The sequence below is a fragment of the Capricornis sumatraensis genome, chromosome 8 (genome assembly GCF_032405125.1).
Source record: "Capricornis sumatraensis isolate serow.1 chromosome 8, serow.2, whole genome shotgun sequence".
NCBI classification, from domain to species: Eukaryota; Metazoa; Chordata; class Mammalia; order Artiodactyla; family Bovidae; genus Capricornis; species Capricornis sumatraensis.
In genome coordinates, this window is record NC_091076.1 from 85,311,156 (window position 1) to 85,332,727 (window position 21,572).

Sequence of the window (21,572 nt, forward strand, 5' to 3'; positions counted from 1 at the left end):
AGCGACTTTAGTAACAGTGAACTAAATAAAGCACGATTTTGAAAAAAATGTACAAGTGAACTTATTTACGAAACAGAAATAAGAGTCACAGATGTAGAAAACAAAGAAGGATAAACTAGGAGACTGGGACTGACATACACACTCCTAGACGACTGATAAGGACTTCCTGTGGAGCACAAGGAGTCTACTCAATCCTCCGTAATGGCCTACACGGAAAGGTCATCTAAAGAGAGAGGGCATATGTGTATGTGTAACTGATTCACTTTGCTGTACAGCAGAAACCAGCATGACATTATACATCAGCCATATTCCAATAAAAAAGCAAGAATTTAAAAAATTCTAACTACATGAGAAACCCCCAAACTCATGGGGCCCCCGATTTGGTGGCGTTTCCAGGGATTCCACGGTCTGAAGCAGGAAGACAAGGTGCCGCACCCCCATACCCCCCGTGTGAACAGGCAGCCCTACTGACACATTTGGGCATGTTAAGTCCACCTGTCTACACTGGCAGCACATGGCTCCCAGTTAAAGCAGGACCTGCAGGAGCACAAGCGTGCTGCATGACCACTGAGCCTTAGGACGCATCAAGAGTCCAGCAGGGACCCCGGGGCACCAGCACAGGTGCTACGAGCACACTGACCTCATCCCCCTGGAGGGTCCACCCTCCTCCATAGGAAGAGCCGCCGCTCGGGTCGAGCACCTGACGCGGACACAGCAACCACATGGCCCGAGCACCCTGCACACACGAGTGCGAGTGTGCGGCAGTGGACACGCACGGGCAGCGGGCGTGGTGGCTCCAGCATCCACACGCACCCTGTGACCAGGGTCCTGAGGAGCATCCCGAAAGACAGCAACAAAGGGAAGTCCTCGCTCCAAGCAGAACTGAGTACTGTATCTCATCACCCACGTTGTCAGGAACGAGACTGGCCACAGGTACTGACCTATGTGGACACCTGGGGCAGCGCTAACAGCTCGCTGGACAGTTAAGACTCAAGGAACAGGATTAAAAGGCCAGCGACAGATGTGGGTGGGGACAGACCTCTCAGGTCAGGAACAGATTGTGCTCACCAAGAAGCCTGACAGAGAACACTCACCGGGTGGACGAAGCTGCCTGTTGTGGGTGCAGACGGTTCACTGCCCCCACGCCATTGCTCCAAGGGCCCACAAACAAAGGAGCCATCAAAATGGGGTAGCGGGGGGATACTGGAACAGGCTCCATGTCAGGCCCCGGGTCCAGCTCACCAGTCACTCCCGTGGGATGCCTGCCCAGCCCAGCTCCCAAACCAGCTCTGAAGCCTGGAGGTCACCTCCCCTATCACAGCAGCAGGTGGCCACCTGCTGGCTGGCCGACTACACAGGGGTCAGCATGTCTCTGCGGGAAGGACCCATCTTCTGGACTCGGCTCCGCCTGTCCTGCCTGTCCACACTCCCCAGGTCACGATGCTCCAAGAGCCCGACTGCTGAAGGTACGACTTCCAGGACAATCTAACACTTTTAACCAGACCATGGTCAGTGCGCACAGATCTCTGAACGGAGGGCGAAAGCTGGGGCAGGCCTGGAACACTACAGCTTTATGCCAACAACCCCATTGCAGGTCTTCATTCCCGGCCTGGACAACTCTGGGTTGAAGGTCTGTCTAGGACCCTGGGGGCAGTTGGGGGCGGGGCGGGGGGAGGGGGGCGGTGCCTTTCTGCAGGGATACAGCAGTGGTCCTGGTTAACGGGGAGAGACTGTGGGGGAAGGCATGGATGGCTACTCTGGACCCCGTGGACTTGCTGGCGCTTCCTGCTATTTCCGCGTGAGGGAACTCAAGAAGACTGCACCTCAGGCATCTTGAAAGGGACGCTTCAGAAATGAAGGGTGGATGGGCTAGAGGGGCCACAGCCCATGACAAGCGCAGAGTCAAACAGCACTGACCAGGCTAGGGATCTTCTCTGCTCACTAACTCACACTTGCCACCTGCTCAACAGCAGGGTGGCGTTCCCCACATCCCAGGTCCTGTGCTCAAAGTCTCCAAGGAGCCCTGCGTTTAAAGCCCCTCAGGTGACATTAAATTCAAAATCTGACGGACTACATGGCCCTGAGCCCCAGGCTCAAGTCACCATCGTGGCCAGGATGAGGAGATGCCAATGACATGGGACTTCCTGGCCCAAGGCAGGTCGGGGCTGGAGCAAATGAAGGGGCTCGGGAGGGCCCGCAGAAATGGGAGACCACCAGTCTTCAGAATAAAATGTAGCTTTATTACGACACAGGAAAGACTACAAGCCATTAGGGAGGAGAGGAGCCTAACAGTCCCTCAGGACGGCAAGGAAAGGGACATGGAGACATCCCCATGATAAAACCCACAGCACGATCACTGGCATCTTGTTCTTATGATTTTGGTCTCAAACTTACAGTAAAATCAGTCACCTGAACTGTCAAAAGAACGGCAATTGGATACGATGGGAGCAGCTACACCGAGCAAGCTACGACACCACGAGTGTACACACGGCAGAAGGGCGAGTCCCAGGTGCTCTGGTGCAGGCAGGAGGGCCCCCACTCCCCAACTCAGGACACCCCAGAGAGAGCCGATGTCTCAGAGACAGTCACTTTGATACATGAGTGCAGCGGGAGGGGTCGCCCAGGAGTTCTCCGTGGTCCGGACATCGACGCGAGTGGTTGTGAGAAACGGGAAGCTGTTTCCAGCAGCTGCATCGGGAGCTGAGAGAAAGGACTCCCAAACGCAGCCTCTGTTCCTGCCATCCCAGCAGGACCTCGGCACAGCCGAAGCGCCACGCCCACCCCGCCTCCACCCCATGTGGCTCTGACAGTCAAGGGGTGATCTTGTCAGCAGACACAGAGGTAAGTGCTCAGAAGACCAGGCCAGAGGGAGTAAAGAGCATTAATCCGGATATAAAAATTCAAAAATAACATTTAGAAAAGAGAAACCTGGCTTCACTGTCTCCCCATCCAGGAGCTATGGACATGAGTGCAGGACCCAGAAGGGGTGCAGGGAGGGACAGAGTGACCCAACAGAAACCCAAAGCCAGAATATCCACTCTGTCCCCACTTAACACGGAGGCCCCAGGCCCAAAGCTCCATAGTCACCTCCAGCCCAGGGCCCAGCCCGCAAGGCCTCTGCCCAGAGCCCTCAGAGCAGGCATAGGGCACAGGCCACGCAGGGTGGTTTCTGAGAACGGGTGCCCACCTGCATGTCTGATGATGCTCACGGCTGTTTCAAAATAAGCTAAACAACTTGTGTTCCTGAAATACAGAAACACAACTAAGTGACCCTGGCAGGCGCTTGGGCTGTATCCGTCGGGTATGCTGTCCCGACCTAGGAAGCCCAGCGAGCACCTTCCACCCTGCACAGCAACCACGCTGCTCCTGGACCTAAGCAGCTGATGAGCTGGACCCAGTCCACTGCCCGTTGGCTGAGAACTATGCTCACACCTTTACAGAGTGAAAAAAGTTAACACCCTGTGACATGGGAAAAGTATGTGATATTCATATTCCCATGCTCCTGTAAAGTTCTCCTGAACACAGCTACATCTGTCTCTGTGTCAGCTGTGAAAGAGACCACAGGGCCCACAAGCCGGGAGCATCGACCACCTGGCCCTCTGCAGAAAGTCCGCGGACCTAGCTGCAGAGGATGTGTTCCTCTCCAGGAAGTAGCCCTCACAGTTCAGGACAGATGGGCTTGTCCCCGTCTCCAGGTTGGACTCTCAGAATGGACAGTCTAAGTCAGGGTGTGGACAGACCGGTTCATCTGCTCCTTCAGCCCGTCCCACCGGCTCTGTCCCGGTCGTCTTTCCTGCTGCAACAGAAACAAGCAGAACGGAAAGCAGAGACCCCCAGCGTAGAACGCAGCAACAACCCCCAACCCTGCAAGGGCCCCCGACGCCATCCAACACGTCCACTGCCCAGCAGCGACTGGGAGAGCTCGTGGGCCAGGTGGCCAGGAAGGAGACACAGGAGAGAAGCAGTGAAACCACCAGACACACTTGAGTTACTTAAAGACAGAGACTGTACCCTGCCCAGCCCGCTCCTCACCCTCGGCTCTGACACAGACACGGAGGTCCCTGGGGAGGAGGGGTGGGGGCAACAAAAGCAGCACCAGTGAAGAAGCAAGACCCACTCTCCAGAATCAAGGGAAAACGATCTAAGGTTCAGTCTGAACTCGGTGATTCATTCACATTACTATCACTGCATTCATGAAATTCACGATCATGAAGAGAGAAAGAGAGAGAATAAGAAAACGCCTATTTCTAGAAAACGGGGAGGTCCTTCCGCATGCAGGACAACGCTGGCGTCTGCAGGACAGACAAGCTGGAGGCCGTGCGGGGCTGTCAGCTCCGCAGGCTCCGGGCCCTGGATCCACGCTACACACACTCAAGACCCGAAATTCACCAAGAAAGAGATTTCGAGGCCTGCATCTCCTCTTGGCCCGCTCTGAGCCCCCAGCCTGGAGCCGCTGGCACTCCAAGGGGCATGGGAGACACGCGGGCACTCTCTTTTGCCTCCAAGCCCTGGGACCACCTCCTGCCAAGCGTCTGCACAGCGTGGCCCTGGGCGTGCGGGGGCTCCCGCGGAGCTACTCGTACTCCAGGAACTGCTTGTGGTAGAACAGCAAGTACCTGTGGAAGAGAAGGCAAGCTCACCTCCCACCCAGGGTGGCCACGGGGCACCTGTCCCCACAGAGCTGAGGGCCCAGCCCACGCCCCAGCCTGAGACTGCCCTCCCTTGGCTGGGGGTCCCTCTCTGAAGGATGCCTGCCCTGGGTCCCACCCACCCAGCCCTCTCAGGGCCACCACGGAATCTCAAGGCTGCCCCACTGCCTGGAACTCCAAGCCCAGATGCTGTCAGGGTCACAGCAGGTCATCTAGGGCAGAAGCCTCCCAGATGGGCACAGCGGGAGCTGCAGTCAGGGGACCTTGGACCTGCGGGACGCACCCCTCGCTGTCCAGCACGTCCGCGATGCTGGCCTTGGTGATGATGGCGTCATCACATTTGAACCACTGGTCCTTGTGCTGTCGGATGAAGCTGGTGTAGTGGCCGCTCTCCAGGGTCCCCTGGTGGTTGACCACCGCAAACAACGAGTACCTGATGGGATGGCAGCAGGGACACAGAGATCACTCAACCCTGTCACCACCCAGGACCACAGTCCCCACAGGGAGCAGCCCAAGAATGAATGCTGATGGGGAAGGGTAAGGGGACAGGCTGCCTGGGAGACACTGGAGCGGCTGCAGCCTCCCCTCAGCCACCAGTAGGAAGGATGAGAAAGGACAGGGCCTAGTCAAGGTGCCGGGAAGGTCAGGCTCCTGCAAAAGGAGGTAAGCTTAGATGCGGGTGGGGGGAGGCCCTGCCCTCACAGAGGAGGGGTGGCAGCACTATAGGAAGCCAGCCAGTGACCAGAAGACACACAGCCTCCCGGGCAATGCAGGTGGGGCCTCCCTAAGGCCCAGGGCCCACTCTCGCTCAAGACACTGGCACGCCCGCCAGGTAGAGCCACTCACTTGTTGTCATTGTTGAGACTGTCTGTCGGCTGCTGGTACTGTCCGTTCATCCTGCTCTCTTTGCTGTAAGGACAGCAGCACACTCAGCCTCAATCAAAACGTTAACTGATCACCCTCACCAGAGACTTGCGAGCCATGACTATGTGGCGTCCACGCATCTGGTTCTCCCAAAAACTCTGCCTCAGGCAGAGACGGCCTCCAACTTACAATGAGGAAACAGGCCCAGGCTGGCCAAGTGGACCATCCACACCAAGGTACAGACCTGGAGTCAGCCAGGACCCATGGTTCCTCCAACCCATCCTGTCTCCCCACTCCACCCCTGGCCAGGGCGTCAGCCTCACTGGACCCTCCTGGGCCCGGCCTACATGGGCTCAGGTCTCCGCTGCTTCGACATCTCCCCCCCGTCGTCCACCACAGCAGTGTCTGACATACTAGTAAGGGTCTGGGCGTTTTATGAAGGTAAATTTTAAGTGGTCCAGAAAACAAAGACTTGAAAACAAGCAAATGACATCTGCAGCTGCAGAACCACCCTGCTGATTTGTATCCCACCCCAATGCCTGCGGCTGAAATGCTGTGGACGGGCAGACAGCCCCAGTCTGAGCCAGTGCTACGACAGCTAGTCGGAGGCCAGCCTCCCTCACACGGGGAGGGGTCAGGGGCTTCCATGACATCAGGGCTCACGGGGCCTCACCAGGGACCTGGCACCACCCCCGCCCGACAGAGAACAAACCTGGAGGCCATGAAGGGGGTCATGTCCAGCTCCAGGGGAAAGGACACGTAGGTGGTGATCTTACGCCGGAGTTTGGCTGAGTGTTCAAACCGCTACAGGAATGGAGGGATTGGAGAGACGGGTTAGGGTTCCTCCCATCGTGTCTCTGGGGCTTCTAACATGCCTTCCTGTGTTTTCTTAAGTGCCCCGATTCTGCCCAGAGCCAGAGCTCAGAATTCACAGGACAAACCCCATGGGGCTTAGCCCACCACCCCTGAAACAATGGGCCTGACGACAGGTGTGGACATGACATAGTGTCTGGCAGGAAAAACAGAGCCCACGCCCCATGCCCTGTGCCCCCTGCCAGATAGGACACTTCCCCACAAAATGGGACACTGGACCACTAGCAAGGCAGGGCTGGGGTTCTGGGTCGTCTTACACCTTTAAAGGTCACAAAACGGAAGAATAAGCAACAGAGACCATTAAGAAACGCCCAAGAAGAGCAAACCCAGCAGCCCTGCTGCTATTCCTTCTCAGCAGGACTCACGCTTGTCACTAGCCCTTCACAGAAGGCCTGCTGACCCCAGGATTAGACCTTAGTGCAAAGGGTTTTTGCTTTTAAGTAAATCAGAAAACTTGGGGTGAGGATGGAAGAATTTGGAGGGGAGGAGGAGTAAACCCCTAACCACCCCGACCCAGAGTAACTTGCCCTGTTTCAGTTACAAAATAACTCCTTTTTGAGTCACAGCAAACCTCCCGACAACAGACACTTACAGGAGGCACTGACCTATGCGCTCCAGAGGCAAGGTGGGCACTGCACACCCACCTCAGGCCCGGGACGTGCTCAGGGAACTCACTTTGAGGTGGAAGCAGGCCACAATGGGCAGCTTTTTCATGGTGAGCTGCTTGGTGGACTCCTGGTAGCTATGGCAACCGCTGCATTTGATCTTGGCACTGCTTCCTAAGTGCTCTGGTCTGGTAAATCTGCAACGTCAAAAACGTGCACTTTTAGTTAAAAAAAAAAAAGGGGGGAACACTAAGGAAAGAGAAAAGTTTATCATTTTCAGTGGGTTCATTTTATTCCTAAACACATGCACAATTAAGCACGCTTATGACGTTACAACGAAAAAAGAAAAAAACTACTTCTTCCTCTTCTCTATCATAAAGAATTCTCATCCTAAGTAATGATTTTCTAACTACTATAAGACACAGCAGTCAAATTACTCCCTGAAAAGTGAAAACCAGCATTCACACAAAACTGTATGTGAGTGGTTACTAACTGCAGCTTTATTTGTAAGGGCCAAAAAAAACCTGGAAACAACGCAGATGTCCTTCAGCAAATGAGTGGTTAATCCTTGCACACTGCAGAATACTACTGAGCAATTAAAAGGAAGCAACTGGTGATAACACAACCTGGATGAGCCTCCAGAGATTAGAGCGGAAAAGTCAACCCTGAGAAATTATATGATGTACAATTCCACTGATACAACATTCTTAAAATGTGCCCCCTCAGCTCCTATGTGGGAACATGGGGCCCGGGGAGGTCTGGCTTTCTCAGGACTCCCCCCAAGCAGCCACAAGGAGGGCCCCCTGCCCATAAGGTGTGGCCACCTCACCTCCGCAGACAGTCGGTGAGGGTCGTGGTTCCTGACACGTGGCTCTCCCCATTTACCACACTGCTCTCGCTTCCAGGGCTCAGCGGCCAGAAGGGGGTGGAAGAGCCAGGGAGGTCCAGGCTGATGTCCCAGAAGGGGTCGATGGTGGTGGAAACCCCACTAGGAGCAAGCAGGGGCACATGTGACCAAGGACGGCTCTGCGGGCAGCAGAGCGACAAGGCCCCAGAATCCTTGGGTGGGGAGAGCACTTACTGGCACACCTGGCAGGTGACGTCAGACTGCAGCCCTCCTGTGAAAATCTGGTCTATGATACAGTTGCAGTGGTTCGGGTTGTTGGCCTTCTTCCCGTTATCGTCACCTGGGGAGACCACGGCTCTGTGACCCTGGGCCCCAAGGCAGCTTGCCATCAAGCCGCTGAGCCTAGGGACAAGGCCGGTCCCCTAGGGCAGGTTGCAGCAGGAGGGCCTGGACCTGCTGTATGTTCCGTTTTCTCCTCGTTTCTCCCTAAGAAGACCTGCCTGCCGTCTATCTGACACTAAATGTATCTCACGTCCAGTAACTGGTCCAGGAGCAGCCCTGTCCTCACCCCTGCCGGGCCCTCACTTTCGCAGCCCACACCCCTGCAGAGCCCACCCTGGAAGGTCGACCTCTGCAGCCCCACCTTTGCAGTGCCGGTGCAGGACGTCCAGGGCCGCGATGAGGAACTCGTGTGCGTCCTGCTGCTCGTAGCCTGCCAGGTGCCGGGCGTGCGTCCACACCAGGTGCAGCAGCTTGTATGGGATGTGGGGGGACCGGTGCCCCGAGTAGAACTGTGCAGAGAGAAGGAGCGGCATCCTCGTCAGGAGCAACACAGAGCCCCCGCGTGCACACCCGACAATGAGCGGGCCAAGGTGGTCGTCTCCTCTCCTTCTCACGCAAACTGTGTTTTTATTTGGAGTCTGCACGTAAGTTTTCTCCATTCCCACCATCTGTTTTCTAGAAATATGTCAAAGTGATGAACTGTGGCAAACTTTCATCGAAACAGAGAGGAGGGCATGCCAACCCACTCCAGTACTCTCGCCTGGAGAATTCCACTGGCACAGGAGCCTGGTGGGCTACAGTCCAAGGGTCCGCAAAAAGTTGGACACAATGAAGCGACTAACACTTTTACTTTGGTCAAATGTGAAAAAATGTAAAAAAAAAAAGCTTTTTTTAAACACACATTCACACAGATACACTAAAAGGTGACTTCTGTTTTGTGTAAATTGTACCCCTATAAACCGGAGCCTAAAAAGCAATGTCGACAAGATGAACTGACTAACAGGGCCTGAATGAGACCCCCACCAGACTATTCTGGCCCAATGATACCACTCAGCTTGTTCACTCCTGTAACGCCAGCCACTGCTGGCAGGCTGCAGGAACATGGGGACTGAATGGGCCAGGCCAGGGATCAGGAGACTTCTAAAAAGGGCCAAACAGTGAATAACTCCAGCACCATAGTCAGGCAGGCTCCAGGCAGCCAGGGTGCAACAGGGAACGAGAGGATGCAATCAAATGCCTGGGGCCAACACCTGAAGACACCTGGGTCCTTACAGCACCCGAGGAGCCGGACCCTGTCCTGCAGTCAGGCCCTGAGCCTGGAGGGTCAGCTCGCGAGCCCATCAGGGACAGGGACCTCTGGTGACACAGTCAGCAAGGCTGGCAACGAGACCCACCGCCCTGTGGACAAAGCGGCAGGTGACGGATAGGGGCTGGGGGCGGCAAGGGGGTCAGCGTCCGCTGCTCACACCCCGACTATGGCAGCAGTGAGCCTCTGAGAATGACGCCGAGTCTCTCAGCTGGAGACCCCCTTGGGAAGAACACGTGGTTTCACAACAGAGGTGTATATGAGATGCCCACCACAGGGGAGGTGACAGAACCCCCCTCCGCCCCCTTCCTGCCCCGCACCTCCTGGAACAGGGAGGACATCTCGCAGACCAAGCAGGAGCTGGGGCTCTGCATCTCACAGCGGTGCCGGTCGGACAGGAAGAAGTCGCGCAGCAGGGGCGTGTGCGTGAGCGCCTGCACGATGCAGTTCATGAAGCACGTGTTCCCCAGGTTGATAAGGCCGCGCAGACCTGGCGGCAGAGGGCTGGGTCAGCTGGCATCAGGACCCCGCCAGCCCACGGCCCCGGTCGTGTGAGAAGAACGGAGCCTCTTTCCAAGGCTTGTGCTCCTCTTATAGAAAAAGGCCCCAAGGAGTGCTGACCCCAGCATTCGGCCTCCAACTTCAGCATCAACCATTCTGGCAGAATTGCCTGAAGGCCTCCGGTAACAAGGGCACAGGTCAGAGAGAAGTCTCCCCACAAGCTAGCAGCTACGCCGCATCCCCTGCAGTCTCGGCAGGGCCAGGGAGACTGCTCACACTCACAACCACTTCCTGAAAAGCCCCACCTGTGGGCTCTGCCCTGCCGGGCACACCCCTAAGGCCTCACCAGGCATGTGGCCACCCACCGATGGTGCAGTTGGACGTGATCTTCCGCCGCTTGGGGTTGTGTTTCAGCAGCTCGAGCTCCCGTTTGGTCGGCTCCCACGTTGAAAACTTCTCCCCGACACCTAAGCAGTGGAGGGTGCTGTTAGCTACACTGCGTGTGTGAACCAGTGTGATGGTGGCAGTTTATTAGGCAGTGTTTCAAAGACGGGGTAATGCGGGGTCCTTCTAAGACCCTGTTCCAGACACTTCAAGGAGCTTCCTTCAGGGAATGTGCCCTGAGTAAGCCACGTTCCCGGAGGAGAGGAGAGCAGGACCTGCTCAGAGAGGTGTCAGCGGTCCTGAGACCCGCATCTCCTCGGCCTTAATCTCTGAGTAGAGGGACTAGGGCTGAATCCCTCGGGGCAGTCGCAGGCCTGTGAGGACCCAGGCAAGAGCACAGGTCCAGGAAACTGTGGGCACCGCACTGCTTCCCCGGGCCCCTCCAGAGCTTGCAGGAGGGACCAGGCAGGTATGGGGGCTCCTCCCCTCTCCCCCCGTGCCCTGACAGACGAGGGGCAGGGGACGCAGCCTAAGACACAACCAGGCTCACAGAGCTCCGGAAAACCAAACCTTGCATCTTCCAAGCTTTCCGCTGCTCCTCTTTGGCAATGATTTCTATGTCTTTGTCATAAATGTAGTCCTGACACAAAAAGCAGTAGATACCTCCGTACATGAGCTCGATGGCTGAAAGAAAGGAGAGAAGAAACAAAAATTAAAGATCGAAAGGTAATGCTTCAAGACACAAACACACACGCAAGCTTTCTAGGTAGCATTTCTCTAACCAGAAAATCCCACTATTACCAAAGGCTGTGCCCCCGCTTCAGACAGTGTGTCCAAAGCAGGTGAGGCACGTGAATTCTCCCTGGAAGCTCCCTCAAGGGTTGAGCAAGCTGAGGGAGAAAGAGGCGCCATGTCCGTACTTTACAAAGGACCCAACCCCTCAGGGTACCAGGACCCTCTGCCTTTCCTGTGAAACAAGGGAAACTTGCATTCCTATCAGCCCACAGAGACTCCCAGGACCAGAGCTCTGTGACCTGGGCGCCCAGCAGCCCTCACTGTGCCAGGATGCAGGCAGCACAGCCGCCAAGCAAACAACCTGGACCTGTGCCCAGGGCTTCCCAACACGCACGCGCGCGCGCGCACACACACACACACGCTCTTCCGTAAACATGTAAACCAGGAGCCCCTGAAGGGAACACACACACACCCCCTCTTCCGTAAACACAGACACCTGGAACACACACACACATTCTCTCTCTCCCCTGTAAACACGTAAACCTGGAGCCCCCGAGCCGCACGCACACATACACACACTCTCTCCCTCTTCTGTAAACATGTAAACCTGAAGCACCTAAAGAGCGCGCACACGCACACACACACGCACACGCTCTTCTCTAAACCGCGTTCTAACACAGCAGTGGGCGGGATCTTACTCCTGTTCCGTGCTTTTGTCTCTTAAAGCAAAAAAACTGACTCATTCTGGCAAAAGTAGAGGCAGAGCTTACCAAGCAGGCTGACAACGTGAACAAATACCGCGTTTCTAAAGTGACTTCTGTAGACGACACTGCGTTTCAGTAAGATTCTTCAGACAGTCTTTTAAGCGTAAAAGTGTTCCCACTTTTGCACAGCCCTCCTAACCACAGAGACTCTCAGCCCACATGTGAGAGCCCTACGTGGGTCTGGTCCGAGAGTCAGACTGCACGACCCTTGTAACCACAGAGGCTTGCAGCCCACATGTGAGACCCTACATGGTCGTATCTGAGAGTGAGATGGAATGAAGCACGAAGTTCTCTACCGCACACCAGAGGATCCCACCCCCCACTGTGACCATCAGCCCTTCTCTCTGGTTCCTCCAGGTTAAGATCCCACTGCTGACTGCTGGCCCTACTGGGCGGCCACCCACCCATAGCCTATGAAGCACCATCAGTGTCATCGGCTCTCCTTCCGAAAAGGCCAGTTAACACCTTGTCCTGGGCTGCCCCTCCCCCGCCTGGTTCAAGCTCTCAGCTAGAGATGAAGCACGACCTCTGGAAATGACTGAGTTCGGATGCCATCTCTACACAGAAAGACTGGGTCACAGGAAGCTGTGTTGTAGGAAAGGGCTTGTGGCCTGGACCTTGTGAAAGTGAGTTCCTTACAGGAATCCTCACCACCTCCCCATCGTTTGACAGAAAACACAATTCTCAAGGAGAGAAAAACTTAGTGACAGCAGTCAGAAAATAAAGACTAGAGCAAAACTCAGCTTCGTGTAACCCCATCTTGATGCTAGCACCTCCAGCCTCTCCATGAACAAGGCAAATCCCTCACAGACAGCGCTCAACTCACCCAGTGCCCCCAACCCCATAATGACACCAATAACCTAAAGCTGCATGGAAGGCCTTTGCAGATTTCTGCCTAATCTAACACCTAACCATGCTTTTCAGAAGGAAAGACAAGTCTCCGACGTGCAGGAAACGCACTCTTCAGAGAAAGTCGTCCTTTAGGGTCCACACAGCTCTACGTGACCTCAGGCAAGCGGGACAGTAACACTTGTGGGCTCAGTTTCTCTCCCCTCCCCACAGGAGTTCCAAGGAGAGCACAGACCACTTCAGATAAGGGCAGACTCCTGGGAGAGCGGAAGGTCAAAGAGGCGAGTTGGGAAGATGACCCCAAAGCCCCGAGGTGTGCGTCAGGAGGGTCTTACCCAGGTTGTGCCTCTTGGACTTGGCGTGCTCGTGAATGTGCTTCTTCGTGAAACAGCCGAAGAAGACACAGTGCAGGCAGGAGTGCAGCCGGTTCAGGTGGAGGCCACACACATGGCAGACGCACGACTTCGCCTAAAAGTCAGAAGAGAGAACCGGGAACCCGGGGTTCTGAGTCACCGGAGCGAGGTGATTCCGACAGGTGCAGCTCGAGAGGAAGCGGAAGCCTGGGTTTCCTCTCAAGGTCTCCCCATCTAAAAGATCTTTTCCTTGTCAATTGACCCAAAAGGCACATAGGTCACTTAGCTGAGACTGGCTTCTTGAAAGAGGACTCAGCCAGTCTCAACCACCAATCCGAAGCCACTCAGACCAAGCATGTGAAGCTTCAGGAGCAGAAAAGGTCCTTCTGCATCCGAGGGCCCCTCCACCCCCAGGGCACCCATAACCAGCACACCGTTTCAAGTTTGATATTCCAGGTTCCCAGACCACAGCAAATCTATAATCAATCAACAGGGATATGAATCAAAGCAATACACAGAAACAAGAAAAATAATGGTTTGTGGGTGAGAACTATACCACAGAAACCTGAAGTTTTATAACCTCAGCAATCATGAGCACCATGGTAAACAATTCTCTTCCACCCAAGTATCTCTCCCCTCCCAGCAGGAAGCCCTGCTCCAGGGCAATTCCATAGGAGTAGGAGGTTCAAAGGAAAGACTTCTGAAATGTTGCAAAGCAAGAAAAAGTAATTGTATCTCCTATTTATTCTGCCAAAGATCAATCTAAGGAATTAACTAATTCTAATTGTTCTCCAGAATGCAAGGGAAGTTTTAAGTTACATAATGGTTACTTGATGTGTAACAATGAAGGCTTCCCAGTAGTCTGGAAGTTTTCCTTTTATAAAAATAAGGTTAGGAACAGACTCCTGGAATCTGTCTACTGCTCCCAATGGCTACAGATGTAAAGAAAAGATTAAAAGGTGTTCCTTGTTTATATCACTCTGGATACATTAAAAGCATGACCATGGTTTTATTAAAAAACAACAACAACAAAAAACCACCTCTTCTATGACCTTAATAAACAAAAAATCCAATTGTTTATTAAAAAAAAAAACCCAAACTCAAGACCAGCATGACTCTTAAAATATAAGCATATCAGGTTAAGTACATAATTTTAACACATTATTTCCCCTTAAAACACACACAAGTTTTAACAGATAAAAATTTAACCCCTGAATTTTAAATCCAAATCTGCGTCACCTGTTCTTTTGCAGCACCTCCCAAAAGAAAAATCTGCTGAAAGAAAAAAGGCATCAAGAATTTTAGCTACATGAAAAGGGAACTACAAGAATTAAACACAGGCAGATGGTCTACAACTAGAAAGAAATTGGTTACATCCTTGAACTATGAAGATCAGGGGAAGAAGGCCTGAGGTAACAAATACTCACACACAATTTGACTAAGTCTTTTTCACACACAATAAAGCCCATGCTCAGGACTCATTTTAAGGCCCTGATTCAGATTTTACAACTAGGGCTCCCCTGGCAGGCAGTCCCAAGCACGAATCCATTTCCTGTAAACACCAAGGATTTGGCCACATAGCCCTGAGTAAACAACTCTTGGATTAACTGGTGCTCCGCAAATAAAAACAAACACAAACTGAACCTCTTACAAACCACTGACTCCAGCTGACACTGATGGGCCTGAGAAGGAATGGGAGCTGCTTTTGGAATTCCCTGAGTAAATTCTCGGAGAAGGGAATGGCACCCCACTCCAGTACTCTTGCCTGGAGAATCCCAGGGATGGGGGAGCCTGGTGGGCTGCCGTCTATGGGGTCGCGCAGTCGGACACGACTGAAGCGACTTAGCAGCAGCAGCAGAGGAAATTCTGGCCCCATTTGAGAATAAAAATGAGTAACAAAAGGAATGGATTATACACCCAACAACAAAAAATACCCAAGTCCACTCTGAAATTATACCAACACACACACTGCACAGTCTTTCTGTGGTGTTACATAAATGTAACAATGTTTCTAACACCACATCTGAACAGGAGTGCAACAGCTGTGGGCCACCAACATTGCACAATGGTTCATTCATTAGTACACAGGCTAGGCTACTTGGCTACTGTAAGACAACCAATTGCTGCTTCTTTGTTACCAACACAGAATTGCTACACCAGTAAACAAGGACCTCTTCTGCTCATTATCTTTTCATTTTTGATGTCCAGTTCCACCCCCTCATCAGCCTATAATTTAATCAGCCACACCTGTGTGATGATTTGATCACTCCCTGTTAATCCTGACTACATAATAAAGCCTCCATAAAACCCCTAAATAATGGTGTTCAGAGCGCTTCTGGGGAGGTGAATGGATCTCTGTGCTGGGGGATGCACCCCAAACCCACTGGGACACAAGCTCCTCTGCTCTGGGTCCCCCAGATCTCACTTCAAGTATCTCTTCATCCGGCTGCTTATCTGTGTTCTTCATAATAACCTTTACAACAAACATGTAAAACTGAGTAATGTTTCCCTGAGCTTTGTGAGCCACAGGAGGGGAGCAGAGTCTTATGACTGGAGACTCAAGTGGGGGTGTCCGCTGGAACCTGCAGAATCAGACACTAACTCCAGGTGGGCACAGTCAGACTAGGCCAGGTTTGTGTGACACCCAGTTGGTGTTGGTATAGACTGGACAATTACTTGGTTGTGCTGGAAAGCATGTCCAAATAATTTAGTGGGATCACAAACTTCAGAGTCAGACTGACTTAATTTCAAAGCCCAAACTTGGCATTTAATCTGCAACCCTGAACAGGTCAGGAGACTTAACTGCCAAGGCCACCTAAAAAGTGTAACCTGAGTTCCAAAATCAACATGTAATACTGTGAGAGATGTTTTATAAGATGAAAAACACTATGTAAACACAAAGTAGTAGTATTAGAAATGAGAAATTTGTGAACCCAAGAGATGTGGGACCACACAAAGTCAAAGGCCACACACCTGGGCAGAAGCGAGACTCAGGCAAACACCCACCCTCCGAACTCAGTACTGACCACCTCAATCAGTCCTTAATTCACATTTTGATCACCTTCCCCACTGTCAATTACAAGTGCCTCCAGGGAGCCACTGGATTCTCCTAGAACCTCATGTAACCTGCTGGTCCCACTTCATTCCCTAGAACCTTCAACAGGTGATGAAAGTGACTGACAGGCCCACTGCCACAGGAGCTGCCAAGGTTAAGATGAGGCAGGTCAGCTCGGTGCCTAGAAACCAAGTTCCCTTATTTGTACCTCACCTTTCAACATCTGCTGGACACCTGCCCCCTTAAGTATGGGTACTCAAGATAGTAGAACCTTCAGGAAAGACAGCACCACTCCAGATCTTGCCCGAGGACCAAGCTCAGGTCTGATGGAGCCTCTGAGTTGGCTGCCAGCTTACAGGAAATAGAACAAAACATGGAACCTAAGCCTGCAGCCAGCAAATCCAGACCTGGGAATGATCCTGGCAAAGCCGGGAGCTCTTCAGCAGGTCCCTGTGGGAATGAGAGGGTCGAGGAGACCGAGACACAATAGCCACACTGGGGCAGCACCCAGGGAGGACGGGCTGGGGCGGTGGGGGCAGGGGGGAGGCGCTCTGACCCTGCACCGGCCGCACAAAGCTCGGACATTCACAAACAGGGCTCAGGATTCCCCACAAACAGGGCTCAGGATTCCCCGCAAACCTGGAACCACAGCTGCGAACCCTGAGAACACATCAGACAAATCCAAACTGAGACACATCCTACAAAATACCTGATTAATACTCCAATACTTCTCAAAACCACTGCGGTCATTAAAAACAAACAAAAGGCAAATCTGAAAAACCTTCACAATCCAGAGGAGCTGAGGGTGGAAAACAGGGGAGAGGAAAGACCAAAGGACTTCCCTGGTGGCCCAGCGATTAGGACTCCACTGCAGGGGGTGCAGGTTAAATCCCTAGTCCGGGAACTACGATCCCACAAGCAGAGGCAACAGAGGAGCCTGAGGAGACATGGACTAAACATCTCCTGAGACAGGACGAGAGAAAAAATAATCAGAGCTGACTAAAGTATGATCTTTAATTAATAATGATATATCAAACTTGTGCATTAGTTGTAACAACACGTACCACAGAAATGTAAAAACTTCACCATCAGCGAGATGTCAGGGATTGATACAGGACCTCTCTGTATTATCAGTTTTTAAAAAATATTCGCTTACATTTTGGTTTTCCTAAATAGATAATCATATCTGTAGACAAGAGGATTTTTGTTTCAGCCCCAACTCCCAATTCGTTATAACTTTTTGTTTTCCTGTACTGTCTAGAATTTCCATTGTCACTGCTGTTATTTAGTTGCTAAGTCATGGCCAACTCTGCAACCCCTGCACTGGGGTCCCCCAGGCTCCTCTGTCTGTGGGATTTCCCAGGGAAGAATGAATACTGGAGTTGCCATTTCCTTCTCCATCTGCATTATCTCTGGTAACTTTTCTGTAAACCTAAAATCTGAATCTAAAACTACTGTTATTTATTAATCTGCATAGAACTAAACACACACACACAAATGAGCAAAGGTGGAAACCAGGAAAATCAGGACTAAAGCTGTGGATTGTATCCATGTGGGCAACTGCTTTTAACAGTGAATTAGTCTTGCTAGATGTTACCATAAGGATAAACCCCAAAGGTTCTCTATTTTTCACAACAGCAGGTTAATCTACATTACCTCAAAAGGAACAATGTTTTGATTTTTGATCTTTTATTTGGAACTGCCTGTCTCCTGCTCCCTGTGAGTGCTGCAGTGCTCAGGTGTACTAACCTGAAAGAACTAATTTGTCAATATGTAAAGCACAAGTTAATTCCTCAAAGCAAGAAGTTCTGAAAAAGAAAACCTTATACCTAAAAGAATGGACAGATCCAAACAATGAACTAAAAACCAAAACTGAATGGACAGGAGACAGCTGTCTGCAGCATTCTCACCATCATCCAAGTGCCTGGTCGAAAGACTAGTCACTGCAGTCAGTAACACTGGACATTTAACAGCTAAGTCTACCATCTATCTACCAGACGCTGTATGCTGTCACTCCAGGTATTTTGTCTAAGCCAGTGACAGCAGAACTGTTACTCTCCAAAGATGATTTCTACTAAAAAGTTCAAACATAAGAGATTCATTCAGATCTCTGACTCTAGAATTGAAGCAGCACTGATTAAAAGAGGTGACCAGTAAAAACCCTGGAGTAAACCTTTTTCTAAAATACACAGTAAAGTAGAACTGACTCAAGATAAATAAGACCATTTTCCATCTTAAATGCCTCCCTCAACCAAAGGCTTGAACCATGCTTCTAAAATACTGACTACCCAGAAACAAAAAGACAATGTCTCCAGGCCCCTTTCTCAAAAAACCTCTCAGAGATTTCCAACCCAAAGGATTAGGAATGCTGTCACCAAATGTTGTACTGAGAAGACTGCAAAGGTAGTTTGCCATCCCCCAGATTACTGTCCAAACTACACCAGAATCAGTAATGGCCCAAGAGTGCTGATGCTTTCTCACCTGTGGTGAAGTATTTCAGTAAAAACACTTATTATGACTACAAAAAGGGCTGTGTTTTTTGAGGAAAAGTTGCTGGAAAACTTCAGAATCGCAGAAACAGTTCAGAGAGAGAGAAATGATTGCTTAAAAAACATTACCTGTCCCCCCACCCAATGTCTATATATTTAAATATAAAACAGACAGGGCTAACTCATAACCACCAGGGGAACTGAAAATCTCTGCTGTCCTCATTGCTGGTTTCCGTCTTCACATACGATCCCTCAAGCGGCAAGAACCACGCCAGAAAAGCACAGCAGCACGGAGTCCTCAATTCTCAAATCTGATAGAGTCCACCAAGAGAAGAAGCAGAGTTTGGATACAGAAGTCATAACCCACCTCTACTTAAAGGAGGGTTTGAACTCCTGTAGTTGTTACACTATAGCTTAGACTTCACTGTAGCTTCTTTGAGCAACTTCAATGAAGTTTCATTTAGGTTTAAGTATTTTATAGGCAACTTTTCAGTGTTAAAACCAAACTACTAAGCTTGCACCTCTTCTGAGAAACCTCTGCAAATTACCAAACGGACATTACTGTTTCTCAAACCAAACTCCGCCTTGGCTGGGCCACCACGATTCTAGAAGTACACGGAGTCCCCAAAATCCAGGGAATAATGGATGGAGGACACAAGGATTCACTGGCGGTATATGACCATAATGCACGGCAGCAGGACAGACCCGAGTTCTGAAAGAGGCTAATACCTCACTTCTTGTCTCTCTGCAGCTCAAATTCTCACTAGCGAGTAATACAGACGTGTGTCAACAATTTTCAAGCTAAGCAATTAACATTAGAAGATTAATCCAAGTCACATGTAACAACAACAACAAAAGTGAATCTTTCCTCAGGAAATTCGGCAAAGTTAACGAGGGGTTAAACTTGACTCCTTGAAGCGATATTTAAAAATTACACATCTTAACCAACAACATGGAGCAGTAAGTAACAAATTATCGCCTTTACAACAGAATCAACCAAGTGATTCATTTTAAAGGCATACAACCCCATAAACAAGAACCTCACTCCCATCCTAGCAGAAGCCTGTTTTATCTCCGATTTCGGTTCATCCAAAGAGTCAGTTCTTCCCAACACCCACACTGATAAAAAGAAAGAAAACTGGTGCTTAACATTCCCTACGTGCTCAGCAGATGTTAGTTTTACCATAAAAAATGTTATTCAAGGTGGATATTGCCTAACAGCGCCTGCCCTCGGGCTGCGAACTGCAAAATCGCCATACACGAAACAACATACTTTCTTCAGGTAGGAGGAGGGAGTAACGCCATTTTCTAATTTCCAAATAGCTAACAAGCCCAAAGGCAGGACACTGAGTACAGCTCCCTCGGGGAGGCGCCCGCGTCAGATAGGAAGCACCTCGGCCCCCCGTGCCGTCAGACAGGCCCCCTTTACACTGCTCCTGCGCAGCGACAGGTGACCTGCAAATCCCCTCATGCCAAGAGCGACGCGACTCGAAGCGCAGAGCCAGCGGCGCTCCGCATCCGCGCTCGCGCGCACCTGGAGGGAGGGGCCGCATCCTGGAACGTCCCTGCGGACCTGGGCCGGGGGCGCCCCGCGCTGAAATGGGGGGCGGGGTGCGTCTTGTGGACCCTGCGACCCGAGGGAGCCCCGCGCTTAAGTGGAAGAGTGGGGGTCCCTGCTGATTTGGGCCGGGGAGGCGCCCCGCGCTGAAATGAGGTGGGGTGGGCGTCCTTGCGGACTCTGGCTCGCGCTTAAGTGGAGCGGGAGTCCCCGCTGATCTGGGCCGGGGAGGCGCCTCGCGCTGAAATGGCGGGTTTGGGTGTCTTGTGGACCCTGCGTCCCTAGGGCGCCCGGCGTTGAAATGGGGGCGGGGGGCCGGGCGTCTTTGTGGACTCTGAGCCCCGAGCTGAAATGGGGGGAGGGCGTCCTTGTGAACTCTGCGCCCAGAGCTGAAATGAGTGGCGCGCGTCTCTGCACACCCCAGGCGCGTGGCGGCTGTACTCACGTCCCGGGGACCCCGCCCGACCCCCAGTCCCCGGCCCAGCTACCCCCAAGTACCCGCCAGAACCGCGGAGAATTAGCTCAGCGTGGGCGGCACAGGCCGCACCCTCCGCGGCTGCGTCCCCGCCCCGCCCCCACCAGAGGGTCCCCAGGACACGCCCCGAGCGGCGACGTCTGAGACCCTCCCCCTCCCACCCGGCAGCCCCGGGAAAGACCGCCCCCGACGCCCGCCCGCGCCCAACCCACCCCCGCCGCGGCGGGGGAGGGGACGGCGGAGGCGCGACCCCCGCCTCGGAGCCGCGCCGCCGGGGCGCACCTTCCGCTTGCGGGCCTCTGCCGAGCCGCTCCACACGAAGCACTGGTAGATAGCGCGCAGGTTCTGCTTCCAGTTGTCCACCTTGAAGCTGCCCAGGTGCGCGCAGCCCGGCGGCGTCACCACGAGCTCCGCGTCCATGGCCTCGCCGTCCGGCTCGGGCCGGGGCGCTGACGGGGACGAGGACGACGCCAGCGCGGCGCGAGGCTGCAGGTGGCCCGGCTGACGGACGGGCCCGGGACAAAGCAGAGCAGCGCGACTGAGTGGCGGGCACCGCCCGCGAGGCGTTTGCAGGTCGCCGAGGCCGGGGCGGCGCTACGTCATCGCGGCCGGCGCGCGTGCGCTAGGCGAGCCCCTCCCCCATGGGCTGGCTCGGCGGGGTGGGGCTGCGGAGGCCCCGCCCCGTCCCCCCGCCATTGGTCGGCGGAGGAGACTTCTGACGGGAATTGGTGACTTCCCGCCGTCCGAGGAGGGGCGCGGGCGGAGGGGAGACAGGGCTGGTTTGCGCCGGCTGGGCTGCCGCAGGGACTGGTGGGCAGGGGAGGGTGGTTGCTGGGCGGGGCCCGGTAGCGGTCCACTGAGCCGGATCCGGTGAGTTCGGACTGGAGCTCCATGTAGTCAGGGCTTCCGGGTAGGAAGCAGAGCATCACACACTCTCGGACTCGGTCCGGTTGGCCCACGCGTCGCCATCCCGCTGGGCAGCA

The 21,572-nt window shown here is 53.1% G+C and overlaps 1 protein-coding gene across 1 annotated transcript; it reads right to left on the minus strand.

Annotated features, from left to right (window-relative positions):
- Positions 1 to 2,259: 2,259 nt before the first annotated feature.
- Positions 2,260 to 21,009, minus strand: USP22 (ubiquitin specific peptidase 22). The gene is made up of 13 exons (XM_068976384.1): positions 20,872 to 21,009; positions 12,995 to 13,127; positions 10,882 to 10,995; positions 10,293 to 10,394; positions 9,747 to 9,916; positions 8,482 to 8,629; positions 8,073 to 8,178; positions 7,821 to 7,979; positions 7,062 to 7,188; positions 6,226 to 6,317; positions 5,496 to 5,558; positions 4,933 to 5,082; positions 2,260 to 4,616 (listed from the first exon to the last, which is right to left on the minus strand). Exons 1-13 carry the CDS (start codon positions 21,007 to 21,009, stop codon positions 4,574 to 4,576), a joined length of 1,545 nt encoding a protein of 514 aa, XP_068832485.1. The 3' UTR covers positions 2,260 to 4,573.
- Positions 21,010 to 21,572: the final 563 nt, after the last annotated feature.

Bases quoted from the DNA above. Each gene is read 5' to 3' on its own strand.
- USP22 (XM_068976384.1), bottom strand. From the start codon at position 21,009: ATGGACGCGGAGCTCGTGGTGACGCCGCCGGGCTGCGCGCACCTGGGC. The intron at 13,128-20,871 runs GTGCGCCCCGGC...TCTGACTTTTAG, and splicing joins CAGAGGCCCGCAAGCGGAAG to GCGAAGTCGTGCGTCTGCCA. The intron at 9,917-10,292 runs GTGGGTGGCCAC...CTCTGCCGCCAG, and splicing joins CACGTCCAACTGCACCATCG to GTCTGCGCGGCCTTATCAAC.